Raw genomic sequence first — 15,163 nt, 5'->3', positions numbered from 1 at the left:
GCGTATCTAATATTTACCGACGGATAACGCCCGTCGATAATTACCGACAACCATGAGTTTGGCGGATCATTTTCCGACGGATTTGACGACGGAATAATCCGTCGGTAATTTCATTTGCATTTTGAAGTGCATTTTGTATTCGCACAACACACAAAATTTATCTGACCTACAATTTCACAAATACAACCAGACCTGCCAATCTTATAATTATATCCCTAGCCAATCCAAACACGTATCTTATATAGACATCATACGCATATATTCTAAGAGTTTGCATATGAAAGTAAAATAAAGGTAAACATCTATCAATCACAATCTCATAGGTTATGTTTAGCTAATGTAAAAGCAGACATAAGTAACTAAATCAATATAGAAAAAATTCCTAATAATCTACATAATCATCTGAATGATTTTCTTCTGCAGGGTCTTCTTGTTGCTCAGTCTGTGGTTGGACTACGGTGGACTGGACTAGAGTGGGTTGGATTGGAGTGGGTTGGACTAGAGTGGACTGGACCATAGTGGGCTGGACTATAATGGGTTGTTGTTGGGGCAGTGTTGGGCCGGTCTGCTATTGTTGAAGACGGTTGTGGTCATCAGCAGGTAGAAAGGCCATGACTAGATTTTGGAAGTTTTGAAACTGACTTCTCAAATTTTAATAAGCCTGATCACGTTCTTCTAGTCATTGCGTAAGTCGGTTCACAGCCTCCTCAGCATTGCTGGAAGAAGATGGTTGTTGTTTGTGGATACCTCTTCCAACAGTGAAACCTTTCCCAAGTTCTTCAATGCCATAAAGTCTTCCTTTATTTTTTCCACCGACAACATCAACCCAGCATTGTGTCCTAATGACGTCTTCCTTATCAGCATCATCATCATGCTCTGACGCATCAGCACAGGACCCTTGCTCAGATCTGACCTGTGAGAGTCTAGTTGAAAATTCTTGCTGTTAAAGAAAACAATGAAAAATTAGTTAAAGAAGGTACAACATTTAAGTTTAAAGGAAATAATAAATAGTAAAAGGATTTCCTTACATGTGTTCTTCGAGACCTTTCATCAACAAACTGGCTAGATCCCTTGCGAAGATGAGTTTGGTAAAATACCTCATCAATATATGCCTCTCGCCCCAGCTCTTTTGCCTTTAACAAAATAAAGAGTTATATATATACATCGGTTTTAAAAGAAGTAAATTATATCATAATATGAAAATAAAAAGAATTATGGTTTATACCATACGAAGGGCATGCTCATGAGTGGTAATGGAACCACCTGTGTGTAGGGTCCCACCCTTTTCTGAAGCTCTATTCCTTTGAGTTGTAATACATTTATTGCGATAAGAAGAAGAATTCCAATGTTCTAGCAATCGATTCCAAATATGGTCCCCAATCCAATAAGGGCGCTCTCTTGCAATCCGGACATCTCTAAACATCTCAGATAGCCTATGAGATGCTCTACTGTGGAATTTTTTTTTAATTTGACCTTCGTGCTCAGGTCTCCACTGAACCGACCTTTGTAATAATAAATCAAGTACATATGATCTTGACAACACAATATGCATGGTGTTTAAAGTCTAATAGTAGTTACCATCTATTTTCATTTGAAATACATACATAAATACGGAATGAAAATAAGTTTCATGACGTTTTACCTTAAATCGTTGCCAAAAGGTTCTTTCTCTTCTAGAGGTATGGCTCCTCATGATGGCGAAGGCGAAAGGAACTGTTGCTTAATAGATCTTGTGATGGCCTGAGAAGCAACTCTAGAAGGAACAAACCTAAATATAAATGCATAAAAGTCGTCGAAAAGAAGGAGAGGCAAATAACAAGTAATGACATACAAATTAGTATTTAAGATAATCGGATATTACCCTCAATTAAAAGGCGTAATCATCGGTCGCTCATGGAGAGGAGGGTCAACATCATCATCAATAGTTGAATTAGGAGCATCTGCTATAGGAGCAACATCGGGAGAGGGATTAGAGGATGAGGAAGGTCTACAAGAAGTGTGAACCACGACAAGGGATGGTCCTTGATGGGAAGGTTGTGGTGTGGATGTAGTTGGTGCGGGAACCATAATAGGGTGTGATGTGGAGGTAGGTGGTGGTGGAACCACAGTAGGGTGTGGTGTGGGTACCACGATAGGGTGTGGTGTAGGAACCACATAAGGGGATGGTGACAGAATGGATGTAGATGGTGTGGTAACCCCAGCAGGGTGTGCTGTGGGTATCGCAGCAAGTGATGGTGCCTGAATGGGCGCACTCTGTGGTATTTGGCCAGGAACCTTTATGATGTACCGTGGTGAACATCAAATATGAACAAGATAGTTATTTTACAGTTTAAAATGACAAGTGTTATTTCACATTACCACCACAAAATTATACTTTTATAAGTGATATATTTAAAGTTTGCCAAAACATAATTATTGAATCTTTTACATAAATTTAACAATTACAACAACCACAACATCTCACAACAACTAAATAATTCAATCATCGTTGTCATCCTCCTCCTCCTCATTTTTGTCATGATCATCATACTCGTCATCGTTATCATCATCATCATCATCATCTTCTTCTTCTTCTTCTTGGTCGTCTTCTTCTTCTTCTTCTCCATCTTCTTCTTGTATTTTTCCTTCCAATTCTTCAGGGGCACCATCAAAGTCATGCAATGTAGATACACTTTCAACTTCAATTATTTCATGGGCATGTGACATTTCATCAACTTGATAGGGAATATCCTCTTCCACCTCATTTGACTCAATGCGACCCCTAGGCTTAGTTTGTATCGCAACACACCAACCACTTTTGTCGATGCTCCAAAATGCTGGAAATGGGACATAGTAAACTTGTCTAACATTATTTACTAGAATGAACGGATCAAAAGGTCGGTATCTTTTACTCATATCAAGTTCAACTATATTATACCTAGGATTCACCCTTGTACCATCTCTAGAAGGATCAAACCATTCACAATAAAAAATAACTACTTTCTTTGGAGAAGTACAACTATTGTACTCTAGCTCAAATATTTTATGAATTATTCCATAAAAATCATCATAACCACCCTTTTATGAATGTGAAACTTGTACCCATTAACAAAGTACGTGTGCCATTCTTTTACGCATCTCATGGGCCTATTTGCCAAATCCCTTAAATCTTGATTGTTGGGACTTAATGGCACATTATAAACCTATAAATATGCAACAATAAATTGTTACATGATTTTCGATAACAACAATTTGTTTAAGAAACAAGAGCATACATACTTGATGTTTGAACCAGTAAAGAAACTCTGAGTATATTCGAGTAGAAGAAGTTCCTTCATGTACTTGGTTAGCCATCACGAATGAGCTATTAGACAAGAATACAATTAGTAAGTATATAAATTTCTTGATTAAGGTGCAGAGATTGAGATTAGAACATACTCAAGGTACGATTTAACTTCAGCGCAATTGATTAACACATGGACATTAGCAGAGTTGAATTCAGCATCCAGTTAACCAAAAAGTCAACTCCGTGCTTGCGTGACGACCAACTTGTCGAAACACTAATAATGTTGAGTCACATGTTTCATTTTGCTAGTGTGTTTCATTCCTAACATTGCTAGGCGACAAGATGAAGTTCTTAAAATAATGAGAACAAAAATATGTTGTTTCACGATGCAAGTAGGCTGCACAAATTGATCCTTCCACTCTGGCTTTGTTTTTTACAGAACATTTTGATTCCCCCATAAATCTATAAAAAGAAATGAATAGATTGTGATTTGAAACGAGAATAAAAGTCTAAAACATACAAAGATATAGTAATCATGGTTTATCACCTTTCAAATGGATACATCCACCTATATTGCACTGGCCCACCAAGCCATGCTTCATATGACAAATGAACAGGGAGATGCTCCATTGAATCAAAGAACCCAAGAGGGAATATTCTTTCCAATTTGCAAAGAATAATTGGAATATTTTCCTCTAACATTTTCAGTGAATGGTCCTTTAGTGTCGTTGAGCACAAGTCTTTGAAAAAATGACTAATTTCTATTAGAGGATTTAACACGTGCATTGGCAATGAGCTGAACACAATAGGGAGTAATGTCTCCATGAAGACATGGCAATCATGACTTTTCATACTGTGAATACTACCCTTTTCGATATTAGCACATCTTGCCAAGTTTGAAGAATAACCATCTAGCATTCTTAGTTCCTTGATCCAACGACAAACTATTTTAGATTCATCTTTTATGAACGTGTAATTTGCTTTTGGTTTCTGCAATTGCCCGTTAGATTGTGGCTTCAACTGCCCGTTAGATTTGCTTTTGCTTTCTTGCCTTGTCACAATCTTTGGTCTTGCCACTAACGTTCATCTCGGTGTTGAAGATGTTGTCAAAGAATTTTTTTTCTATATGCATGACATCGAGATTATGTCTTAGCAAGTTATCTTTCCAGTATGGAAGATCTCAAAATATGCTTCTTTTGATCCAATTATGCCACTCTCCATACCCATCTATCCTTGTCACACCATTTTCAGTCACTTTTGGATAATCTTTGACTCTTCTCCAAACTTGTGATAGGGTCAACCTAGGAGGTGGCCTATCTGTTTCAACTTCCCCTTTGCGAAATGCCTTTTTGTTTCTCCTAAATGGATGGTTAGTGGCTAAGAACCTCCGATGGCAGTCTAACCAACAACTTTTTCGACCATAATTCAATGTGAATGTCTTAGTGTGCTCCATGCAATGCGGACAAGCTAATCTACCATGTGTGCTCCAACCAAATAACATTCCATATGCAGGGAAGTCATTAATACTCCACATCAAAGCCGTTCTCATAAGGAAATTTTGCTTCCTTGAAACATCATACGTCCAAATACCATTCCATAACTTATTCAAATCATCAATCAAAGGCTCCAAATAAACATCTATGGATGCCTTTGGATTAGATGGACCTGGTATTAGACATGTTAAAAACATGAAAGGCTTTGTCATACACATCTCAGGTGGAAGATTGTATGGAGTAACAATCACAGGCCAACAAGAATATGGTGAAGACGACGCCTGGATGTATGGATTAAATCCATCCGAACATAGACCAAGTCGAACGTTACAAGGATCACTAACGAATGATACATGCTTTCGATCGAAGTTCTTCCAGGCTTCATCGCTTTCGATCGAAGTGCTTCCAGGCTTCACCGTCAGATGGATGACGTACACTCCTTGACTTTTGTTCTCATAATGCCATGTCATGTGTTGTGCTGTTTCCATTGAAGCAAATATTCTTTGTAATCTTGGAATTATAAGCAATTAGAACATATACTTCAATGGAATTGGTTTTTTTTGCCTTCTTCCTGCATGGATTATGTGATATCGAGCTTGTCCACAAAATTTGCATTCAAGAAAGGATGCATCATTTTTTCCATTATCATTGTCATAAAAAAGCATACACCCATTAACACAACAATCAATCTTCTTAGACTCTAATCCTAACTTTGAAACTAATCTTTGGCTTCATAATAATTCTTTGGCAAAGAATTATTTAGTGGTGTTAGATCTAAATAGATTTTTGCCATATTGTCTAATGCTTGGTTGGGAATGTTCCAATTAGATTTGCAAGCCAAAAGTCTAACGCATATTGACAGTTTTGACTCTGTTACCCCTTCAAATCCAGGTTGCTTTGCCTCTACCAACAAGTTGTAAAACCTCTGCGTGACTTCATTTGGAGACTCTTCTAAACGACTATTGTCTTATTGTTCAAATGAAGCATGTCGATTAAGAGTATCATTCACCATTTCTTGCATATACATAAATTGATCCATCTTAGAGGTGTGTGCACTAGTACTTGAACTATGAAGGCAAATTTCTTGTGCAGTCAAATCAACAGAGGGCATTTCTTGACCATGAAATGTCCAAATCTTGTAATTTGGCATGAATCCTTTTTGGTATAGATGAACTTTAACCACCTCGTCTTTCAAAATTTTTGTGCATTGGCACTTTAAGCATGGGCATCTAATCCCTCCATCAAGAGCATAATATTTATATTGTCGAGCCATCCGAACAAAGTCTTCAACTCCTATGAGAATATCTTCCTTCAAACCTCTTCTTTTAGGATAACAACGGTCATACATCCAACCACGGTGGATGGGAACTTCTACCATGTCCTGGGACAAGCCAAAGGAGGAAAATGTTATGTTACACTATGCTAGTGCAACAAAGTACAATTATCAAACATGGGACTTAAGTAATAAACCTATTACTACTTAAGCCCATGCATGTAGAAGGCAAAGATAGAGGGTGCATGAATAATTTCTTCATTCTAGCACACCTCTAGTTAACTTGATTTCAATTTTTGGACCAATTTTATAGTATTATTTTAGTCCAATAGCAATTCACATATACAAATCATGATCAAGGTACCAATTATATAAAGCAATTGGATGGGAAATTCGGCCATGTCCTAGGACAAACCAAAGGAGAAAAATGTTATGTTACACTGCATAAGTGCAACAAAGGACAATTATCAAACATTGGACTTAAGTAATAAACCTATTACTACTTAAGCCCAAGCATGTGTTGACATGTGAAGCCAAGGTGTTTTGCTTATTGAAGATTTGATGAAGACTTAATGAAGCTCTTTTGAACTATCTTGAAGCCATAACCATTGAAATGAAGCCAATATTGATGAAGGAAAGGAGATTTGATGATATCCATGGTGATCAAGGCTGGAACATGTGCTCTCCATGTAGTTACATCATTATGAAAGTGTATTTGTAGTTTGTAATTCATGATGTAGACCTTGTGGCATTAATTAGATGTAGTTTGGTCTTTATTGTGTTTTTTAATCTGTTGAATGGTTTTTCAACAGGTTAAAATGTCACTTTTAATCTGTTGAATGGCTTTTTAACAGGTTAAAAGGTTGCTGCAATAGTCTTAAAATGTAACAAATTCAATCAGTTGATTTAGTTTTTAATCGACTGATTTCACTTAAGTTAAGTGAAATCAACCGATTGATTTGAAAATCAACCTGTTGAATTTCGTAACAGTTTGACTATAAAAGCTGTGATTTTTGAAAAAGAGTTTTGTTGATCATTTTAGAGCACGAATTTGTTCTGGAAACTTATGGAAACTCTCTCCTTCGTGATCATACGTGTTGCAACTGTTTAAGATTGCTCTTGGATCAATTCTTGGAGCTTTTGGCTTCGTTTGAAGCTTGGAAAAAAGTGGTTTATGGTAGGCAAGGTTGTGCTACCACTAAGGTTTGATCTTTCTCAAGCTTTGTGTGTGTGCCTGGTGGTTTTCCAGGTCTGCAAGAGGGTTCTTGTTATGCTGTGTGATTCTTGTGTGATTCAAGAGTCTTTTGTGGTGTTTTTGCATATTTTGGAAGTGTAAAGGTGGATACTTTGTAAAACTTTTGAAATAGTGCAAAGTCAAGCTAAGGTTGCCTTGACAAACTGGATGTAGCTCAGGTTTGAGTGAACCAGTATAAAAATCTTGTGGTGTCCTCTCTTCTCTAACCTTTCTCTCTTGCATTTTCTTTTTAAAGTTTAAAGAACTTGTGCTTTAATCATCTTTTTCATGTTCTTACATGTTTTCATGGCATCTGCAGCATTGAGCATGTTTGTATAATCATTTGGAACTACTCTTGATCATTCTTTAGCATTGTTTCTGGTTTAAAATTCAAATTCGCATTTCTGCATTTTTCTCAGTATTTCAGTCGACTATTTTTCTGTTTCAATCGATTGATTATACCAGAAAAGAATTTGTTTAGTAAAATCAATCTGTTAACTCTGTTTTTGATCGATTGAAAGTGTACAATTCAGTATTGTTTGCATCCTAACTTGGTGATCTATTTGATTCAATTAAAGGTGGTTTTTAGCTTGCAAAGATAGCCTAAATTTTCAACTAGCCAAGTCAACCCCCCCTTCTTGGCTTTTCAACCATTTCAAAACTAACAGCATGTAGAAGGCATTTTATTTCAAGGTAGTTTACTTGATTTCAAGGTAGCAATTAAAGCAATTGGTATTTGCTATAATCATATATATTCAAACAACAAAAACAAATTACAATGAAAGCTACATACCAAAAACAGCAGAGAAGGGTTGAGGTTGAGTCAAAGAAGAAGGAACTACACAAAAAGAAGATATGATATGTACCTGCAAAACAAGAAGCCATTTAGAAAGTTGACTAAACTTTGACTTTTTTATTTGAACCTTAATGCAAGTGCAAACGGAAGCAGAATGTTTAGGGTGCTTTAATACACATATTCTAATTCACAAAAGAAAGGTGGAGAAAAGATCACAACTCATAATTAACAAGGTAATTCGAGTTTGCCTAGTCAAAACCCAAAAAATTAACTAGAAATTGCCAAAATGAGCTAAGACTACCAAATTAGTAAAGGAATTGTTAAGCAATGATGCAAACACAATCTAATTAGTATAAGAATGATGAAAACTAAGGCCAAAGTGAGGAATAACATGAAACACGAAAATTCATATGTGGAGGCTAACTTGTGTGACCTAGTTTATGCATAAGTAGTCTACCACTCACAACTTAGTTAATTTTATCTCATTAAATTAGAGTGACTAACTTTGTGGCTTAGTTTGATGTAGAAATAGTGATGCCATGGCAAAAAATGCAGCTGAAACAGTGGCCAAAATAAGCAGTAAATTGGATGAAAAGTTGCTAAGTTGACCATGAGTTGACTTTTTTGCATTTTTGCTCTAATATGAAATCTATGAAAACTGGTAAAAACAGCACAAAGAACCTGCTCAACAAACTTAAAATGACAAAAGGAACCTAAGAAATAACTCAAAACTGAAATCCTACCTAAAACTCAAACTTTCACTACCTAAAACCTCTAAAAACACACTAAAACTAGGCTAAAATGCATGCATCTATATAGGGATGATGTTACTTTTCAAATTGTTCCATTAACTCATGTGGGGTAGTGAAGGCAAGTAAATGTGAACATATCAGCATTTGTTTGTGAGTTGTGAAAATGGACATGGTTGTTTTGTTGGGAAAACAAAAGGGTGAAGGTGAGTAAGAGTGATTATGGATAAGAGAGAGTGGGTGGGGCCACCATTAAAAGTTCCACATAAACACAAGACATCAGAATCCTATATACGACTAAAATAAAATTTGGAAAATGTTTTCTGCAGCAAAATTATTATGGGTGTGTGCAAAAAAAAAAAACCAAAACACAAAACACTGGAAAGTGATCTTTCTATCCAAATCAACCACATGCCATGATAAGAGTTAAACCTTATTAGGCTAATGCAGCAATAATGAAAACAAGCCAAAGTTGGTGTCTCCAAGTCAAGTACAACTACACTTCTATGTTTTCCTTTCCATTTCTATTATTTCAATCTCATCTGCTTCACATGCTTATTATTATAGGTATTTAATTTTCAAGTTTAAGAGGCATGTTTTTGGTACAAATAATTATCATAAAATTAAGCTTCTAATCACAGCAACATGCTCTATCACATTCAATTCAATTCATATGCTTCAAATCACAATAGCAACATTCTCTATCACATTCGATTTAATTCAGAGATGGTTCAAATCACATTCAATTCATATGCATATCACATTCAATTCAGATGCACGCAGTAGTAAGAAAAATTTAAGGAAAACGGGTACCTCCACAATATCCCAGCAGCACCAAACCCCCACGGTCAGAGCGCCTCGACGGCTGGAGCGCCTCAACAACCGGAGCAGCTCCAAACACAACACCCTCCTTCCACAGCAACCCCTTCTTCGCAGAAACCCCCCACTCATGCGGAAGCCCAATTCAAATTCCTTTCGCCACAAAAATGGATGCAACTATCAGCACAAAAATGATTGGTAAGGATGAATTAAAAGGTTGGATGATTGCTCGAACAACAAAACCCTTACCCGAACTGTAAGACCCACAAAAATTTAAATAATTAAATAAGTAATTATTAATAAATGCGGGTAGTAGAAGCCTTAATGGCATTTAATTCTGAGTGGTATGACGCGGAAAAGTACTAGCTCAAGTGGTTGAGAGTACTTAGATTGTGTGAGAGGACCTGGGTTCAAGTCCTATGTATGCCATTTGTGTGGTATTTAATTTTATTGTTTTAATAATATGCATGTGCATTATAAGTAAGAATATAGTAATTGAATTATATTAGTTGGCATGAATTATGAATTAGCATGATGGTTTGGTATCGACTTAGCAGTTGCATGGTTGTGGGTTCAAGCCTTGGGAAAACCTAAATTAACTTTATCTCACTAGTGCAGTAAGGGCTTTTGGCCCCGGTTGTTTTTGATATTCTGTCCCGGTTCCAGAACCGAGACATATTGGGGTGAGGTAAAAAAGGGTGGTTTTTGGCCTCGGGTGTCAACCGAAGCCATAGGGGGTACTTTTCTGCCTCGGTTCCCTGGGACCCGAAGCCATAGGGGTACTTCGCAAACGCTGTCGCAGCCAGACCTTCACCAGCACTGAACGAGCAACTCACCACGACGCTCACTGGTCTGAATGCGACAACAACAAACCACCATGAACCAGTAGAAGAGATCTAGAGATCCAGTACCTCCACCGCCGTTCGAAGCATAACTTCAATCCACTGTTGTGGGCAACCCTACCACTGTGCCGCCATCACCACCGCAGACAAAGGAAGACAATGACCACCAAATCACGCCTTTGCCAAGAGCCGCGAGCACTCCTCCTTCACCAATGAGGAACCAAACACCACCACACGAGAAAACGAAGACGAAAATGCATCCACCGCGCTCAAAGTTTTCGCTTAGGGACGAAGGTGAACAATGCGAAGTCGCGAATTTGGGAACCTAAATAGGGCATATGGCCTCGGTTCAATTAATAACTGAGGCCTAAAGTCCCTTTATGGCCTCGGTCAATAAAGACCCGAAGCCAAATGTGGCGGCGCAGGTGACATTTTTGAAATTAGGGTTACTGGCTGACTTATAGGCCTCGGTTCTTTTTTAACCGAGGCCATAAACCTCTTTATATTGCCTCGGTTAAATTAATAACCGAGGCCAAAAGTCCCTTTATGGCCTCGGTCAATAAAGACCCGAAGCCAAATGTGGCGGCGCATGTGACATTTTGAAATTAGGGTTACTGGCTGACTTATAGGCCTCGATTCTTTTTTAACCGAGGCCAAAAACCTCTTCATATTGCCTCGGTTCAATTAATAATCGAGGCTAAAAGTGCTGACGCTGATGACATTTTTGAAATTTTGGTTACTGGGCTGCCTTATAGGCTTCGGTTCTTTTGCAACCGAGGCCTAAAACCTCTTACTGCACCGGTTTTGCATTCACCCGAGGCAATATAGTTGGACAAAATTGCAAAAATGCCACCGCCTCCTTATAAGCTTCGGTTCCGCTATAACCGAGGTCTATAAGGCGAAGTAAAATGTCAAATCTGCACTAGTGTCTTTTTGTTTTGCTAATGTTAGATTTGGATGGAATGGGAAGGGTCAAAGGAAACCCTAACTGATCTAGCAGCCAAGGGTGGCTGTAAAATAGCCATAAAGGGGACCATGAATGGCAATTAACCATCAATTAAGTGGAAATTCCGTTTTGTATTATTGACCTAATTTTTAAGCACCTTTTAAAAGGTAAAATTTGAGTATTAGGAAAGGTTTTGGCAAGGCTGGAACTATACCAGAAACAGAGCACAAAAGGAGAGTCTTGGTGAGTGTTGGGTGAGGTTTTTGGGTCTGAATTGGTAAAAGAGCAAGAAGGATATTGGCAAACAAGGAGGAAGTAGCAAATTTATCAAATTGAGCAAGGAATCCAAGTTAGGGGAGTTCCTACTGCATGTTTTATTTTTGAATCATATGAAAATTGTGTCTGGGTCATGCTTGAACTGTGAAATCTCTCAATTCTGGTCTGGTTCACATTTTTTGGATTTTTCCAGAAACTGCCTGGCGGCAGATCATGTTAGGCGGGCGGAAGTGAACCGCCAGGCGTTGGGTTGCTGTTGTTATTCCTTTTTCTCGTTTTTATGAGTTGTCAGTGATGTGGTGGTATTGGGTTGTAGTCCTATTGCACATATATGATTTGTATGATGAATTATGGTTTACAATTCATAAACCAATGGAAATTGCATGAACGATCGAATGGAATTGAGGGGATAGGGTTTATGCAGGGATTGGGGATAATAATCATGAATTGCTGCAATGTTTGGTGCACTGGTTTTATCAAAATGGGAAGGATATGAAGGATGTATGAATTCTGTATGGTGCGTGTATATATAGAAACCAGTCAGTATGAAATTTGGTACTGAAGTTGGGATATGAGATTGCATTTCAGTGCTGGAAAATCTGGGCAGAATCTAGATATGTATACACCGCCTGGCGAAATAGGAATTGTCGCCAGGCATCTCGTCAGTGTAGTCTGCTATTTTGTGATTCTGTATGGATATCAGGTTTTGAGGTATTTACAATGTGAAATTTATATGTATGTGACTGAATTGGAATACGTGGTGCCAAGATGCATGTTAGTGAGTAAATAAGGTTAAAAAAAGCTAAAGTGAAAAGGGGATATAATGCAGTCATGTCTTAAATAATTGTTATAAGAGATAAATTATAATTGTGAAAGTATGTTAACTTGGTAGTAAGAATGAGATGGTATGGTTCGTATACTCTTACCTAGTCATGGGTTCGTGGTTGTGAATTGTTAGGAAAGTACATATGTTATATTAACCCAAGTGTGATGTTATGAGTTTATATAAATATCAGACTGTATGATCATAAGACTGTGTGTATGTGTAACATATGTGGCATGTTCAAGAAAGTAATTGAAGGAGAGCATGGGTGCATGGAAATACTTGATTGATGGCATGTTTGAATGGGTGTGATGTAATCTTGTTGTAGGTGTAATCTTGTTATAGATGTATGAATAGAAAATTATATTGGTGTTATAATATGGGGTGTGCATGATTTGTGGTCCTTTGGTATCTATCTAAGTGCCAAAGGAAGGCCTGGAGTGAGGCTGGCGCCTGGTGGCGTATGATGGGTGCGCCAGGCGGTAACGAATAGTGCAGGGCGTCTGGCGGCAGGGGGTGTCCGCCCGACGATGACGGTGTAGTGATGATTCTGCAGGCGCGTGGCGCCTGGCGGTGTGTGATGCCCGCCAAGTGGTCTGGAGCTAAATTCCGCCTAGCGGCATGAGATGCGCGCCAGGCGGTTTTGGTCCAATGATGGTGCGCGAGGAAGGGTTCTACACAGCTTTAGGTGATGTTCATGATGTGAGGCTTTGGTTGAGGGCCCAGTTATGAGTGTATCTTGTATTGGGGTAACACGTGACCACTCTAGGTTGTAGCCTGGTGGTTTAGGAAGTCCAGTGGAGTGTGCGAGTTGTGGCTCGTACAGTGAGGTTCGGGTGATTGCCCTCTTCAGTGCATTCTGATAGAGTTTTGGTAGTCTGGAACAACTACAAACTTATGTTTGTTTTAGGGAGCTCCACTTGGTGTCACGGTGAGATGCTGTGGCAAAGTTATTCCCATGTGTGGATTATGAGGTAGTGGCCTGTAGTCGGAGGGGCGAGTAGACACTCGTGCAACAAAGATCGATCATTGATCTCACCTAAAGGGTATAGAAATGATAGACGTCTAAAGGCAAGTGTTGGGAATGAATAAGTAAAAGAAAAAGGTACTAACCTAGGTTTAATTGCTTGAGATGTTGTATTTAAAATTTATTATGCTTGCTTTTATTAAAATGAGCTCACCCTATTCTCTGTGTGTGTGGCGATGATCAAGTAACTTGTTACATGGGAGCAGATGTTGATGCAGGTGGGCAGACTGATGCATAGAGACGGAGTGAGGGCCTCTTGGGAGTTTTACTGATTTTATTCTGTCAGATTATGGATTAATGTAATAATTTTATAGACGAACATATTTGCATTACAGTTTTGTCGCGCATTATGTTATTTGAATTGGCGCGTTGGACTTAAAGTTTAAATTTTTCCCGCGTTTTGGGAATTTGTTTATAATAAATGAGGTTGTTCATTTAAAATTTTGTTTTGTTTTGTTTTAATAAGTAATTTCCAGCTAGGACGTTACACGAACGTTACCGGAAACTGAGTTTTGAGTTTCGCAATGGGAGGAGGCCAACGACAACATTACCAGAAGGAGGCTGTCACAACGTCGATTGCGAGTGGCACGACAGCGGAAGTGGCAGCAACAATTGGTGGCGACAATGGCGGCAACTACAGTGATGCCCAAGGAGGAGAAGAACTGTGTTTTGCAATGGGGGAGGCTAGCGATAGCGCTACCGGAAGGAGGCCGTCACGGCGGCAACTAGGAGTGGCGATGCAGCGGCAGTGGCAGCAGCCCAACAGGGGCGGCGATTTCGGTGGTGCTGTGTTTGGAGAAGAAGTAATGAGTTTCACGATGGGGAGAAAGGGTTCAATATGATATTTTTAAATTTTAATCCGCGAACTTACCGACAGATCGATCCGTCGGTCACCCGTCGGTAATTGTCTCGTCACCTTACCGACGGATAAATCCGTCGCCAAATCTCCCTTGTGGTATTACTGACGGATTTGTCCGTCGTCAGATATTTGTTGTGTTATTACTGACAAAAATATCCGTCAGTATTTTTCCCACTCTACATCCGTCGCTAAATCCGTCGCTAAATCATAGTTACCGACGGCTATTTGTCCGTCGGTATTAGTCCGTCGGTAAATAGCAGATTTCTTGTAGTGAAAGATTAACATCACACACCAATTCTCATGAAAATGGGTTTGATCAAAACTGAAAATTGATTTTTGAAACCATGAAATGAATTTTAAATTGTAAGAAAGAAGAAGGCTATAAAATGCTGGAATGTAAAGAGCAATCAAGAAAAATACTGGAAAATAGAAAAAGAACATAGAAGAATCAATGCAAATGAACAAATTTTATTAAAAACATAAAAGAAAGAAAGTGCTTAGAATACAATCACTAAAAACTCCTTAAGACTCCTCCAACATTGTGGCATCGGACTTCAACTCTCCTTTTCACAAAAGTTATTCCAAAACTCACAAAATGCTACCTTTTTGCACACTTTGTTCTTAGTGCTATCTTCTATTTTTGATATTTTATGATATAATTAAATAAGATAATTATTTTATAACACCAAATAAAATATCTAAAGATATATTTGCTCCAAATTATCTTTTATCATAAATATTATTGAGTTAGCAAAGTCTTT

The 15,163-nt window shown here is 38.3% G+C and overlaps 1 protein-coding gene and 1 pseudogene across 1 annotated transcript; both read right to left on the bottom strand.

Annotated features, from left to right (window-relative positions):
- Positions 1 to 679: 679 nt before the first annotated feature.
- LOC146884623 (uncharacterized) lies at positions 680 to 1,423 on the bottom strand. The gene is made up of 3 exons (XM_085675944.1): positions 1,226 to 1,423; positions 1,029 to 1,133; positions 680 to 940 (listed from the first exon to the last, which is right to left on the bottom strand). The coding sequence occupies exons 1-3, from the start codon at positions 1,421 to 1,423 to the stop codon at positions 680 to 682; spliced, it is 564 nt and encodes a 187-aa protein (XP_085532070.1).
- Positions 1,424 to 4,445: 3,022 nt separating this feature from the next.
- Positions 4,446 to 6,136, bottom strand: LOC146884622 (uncharacterized; annotated as a pseudogene).
- Positions 6,137 to 15,163: the final 9,027 nt, after the last annotated feature.

The sequence above is a fragment of the Vigna unguiculata genome, chromosome 7 (genome assembly GCF_037176805.1).
Source record: "Vigna unguiculata cultivar grain cowpea cultivar isolate G323 ecotype 2 chromosome 7, ASM3717680v1, whole genome shotgun sequence".
NCBI classification, from domain to species: domain Eukaryota; kingdom Viridiplantae; phylum Streptophyta; class Magnoliopsida; order Fabales; family Fabaceae; genus Vigna; species Vigna unguiculata.
Note: the sequence above shows the minus strand (reverse complement) of the source record. Positions and strands in the feature narration are given on the sequence as shown.

Bases quoted from the DNA above. Each gene is read 5' to 3' on its own strand.
- LOC146884623 (XM_085675944.1), bottom strand. From the start codon at position 1,423: ATGTTTAGAGATGTCCGGATTGCAAGAGAGCGCCCTTATTGGATTGGG. The intron at 1,134-1,225 runs GTATAAACCATA...ATTTTGTTAAAG, and splicing joins ATGAGCATGCCCTTCGTATG to GCAAAAGAGCTGGGGCGAGA. The intron at 941-1,028 runs GTAAGGAAATCC...TTTCTTTAACAG, and splicing joins AAAGGTCTCGAAGAACACAT to CAAGAATTTTCAACTAGACT.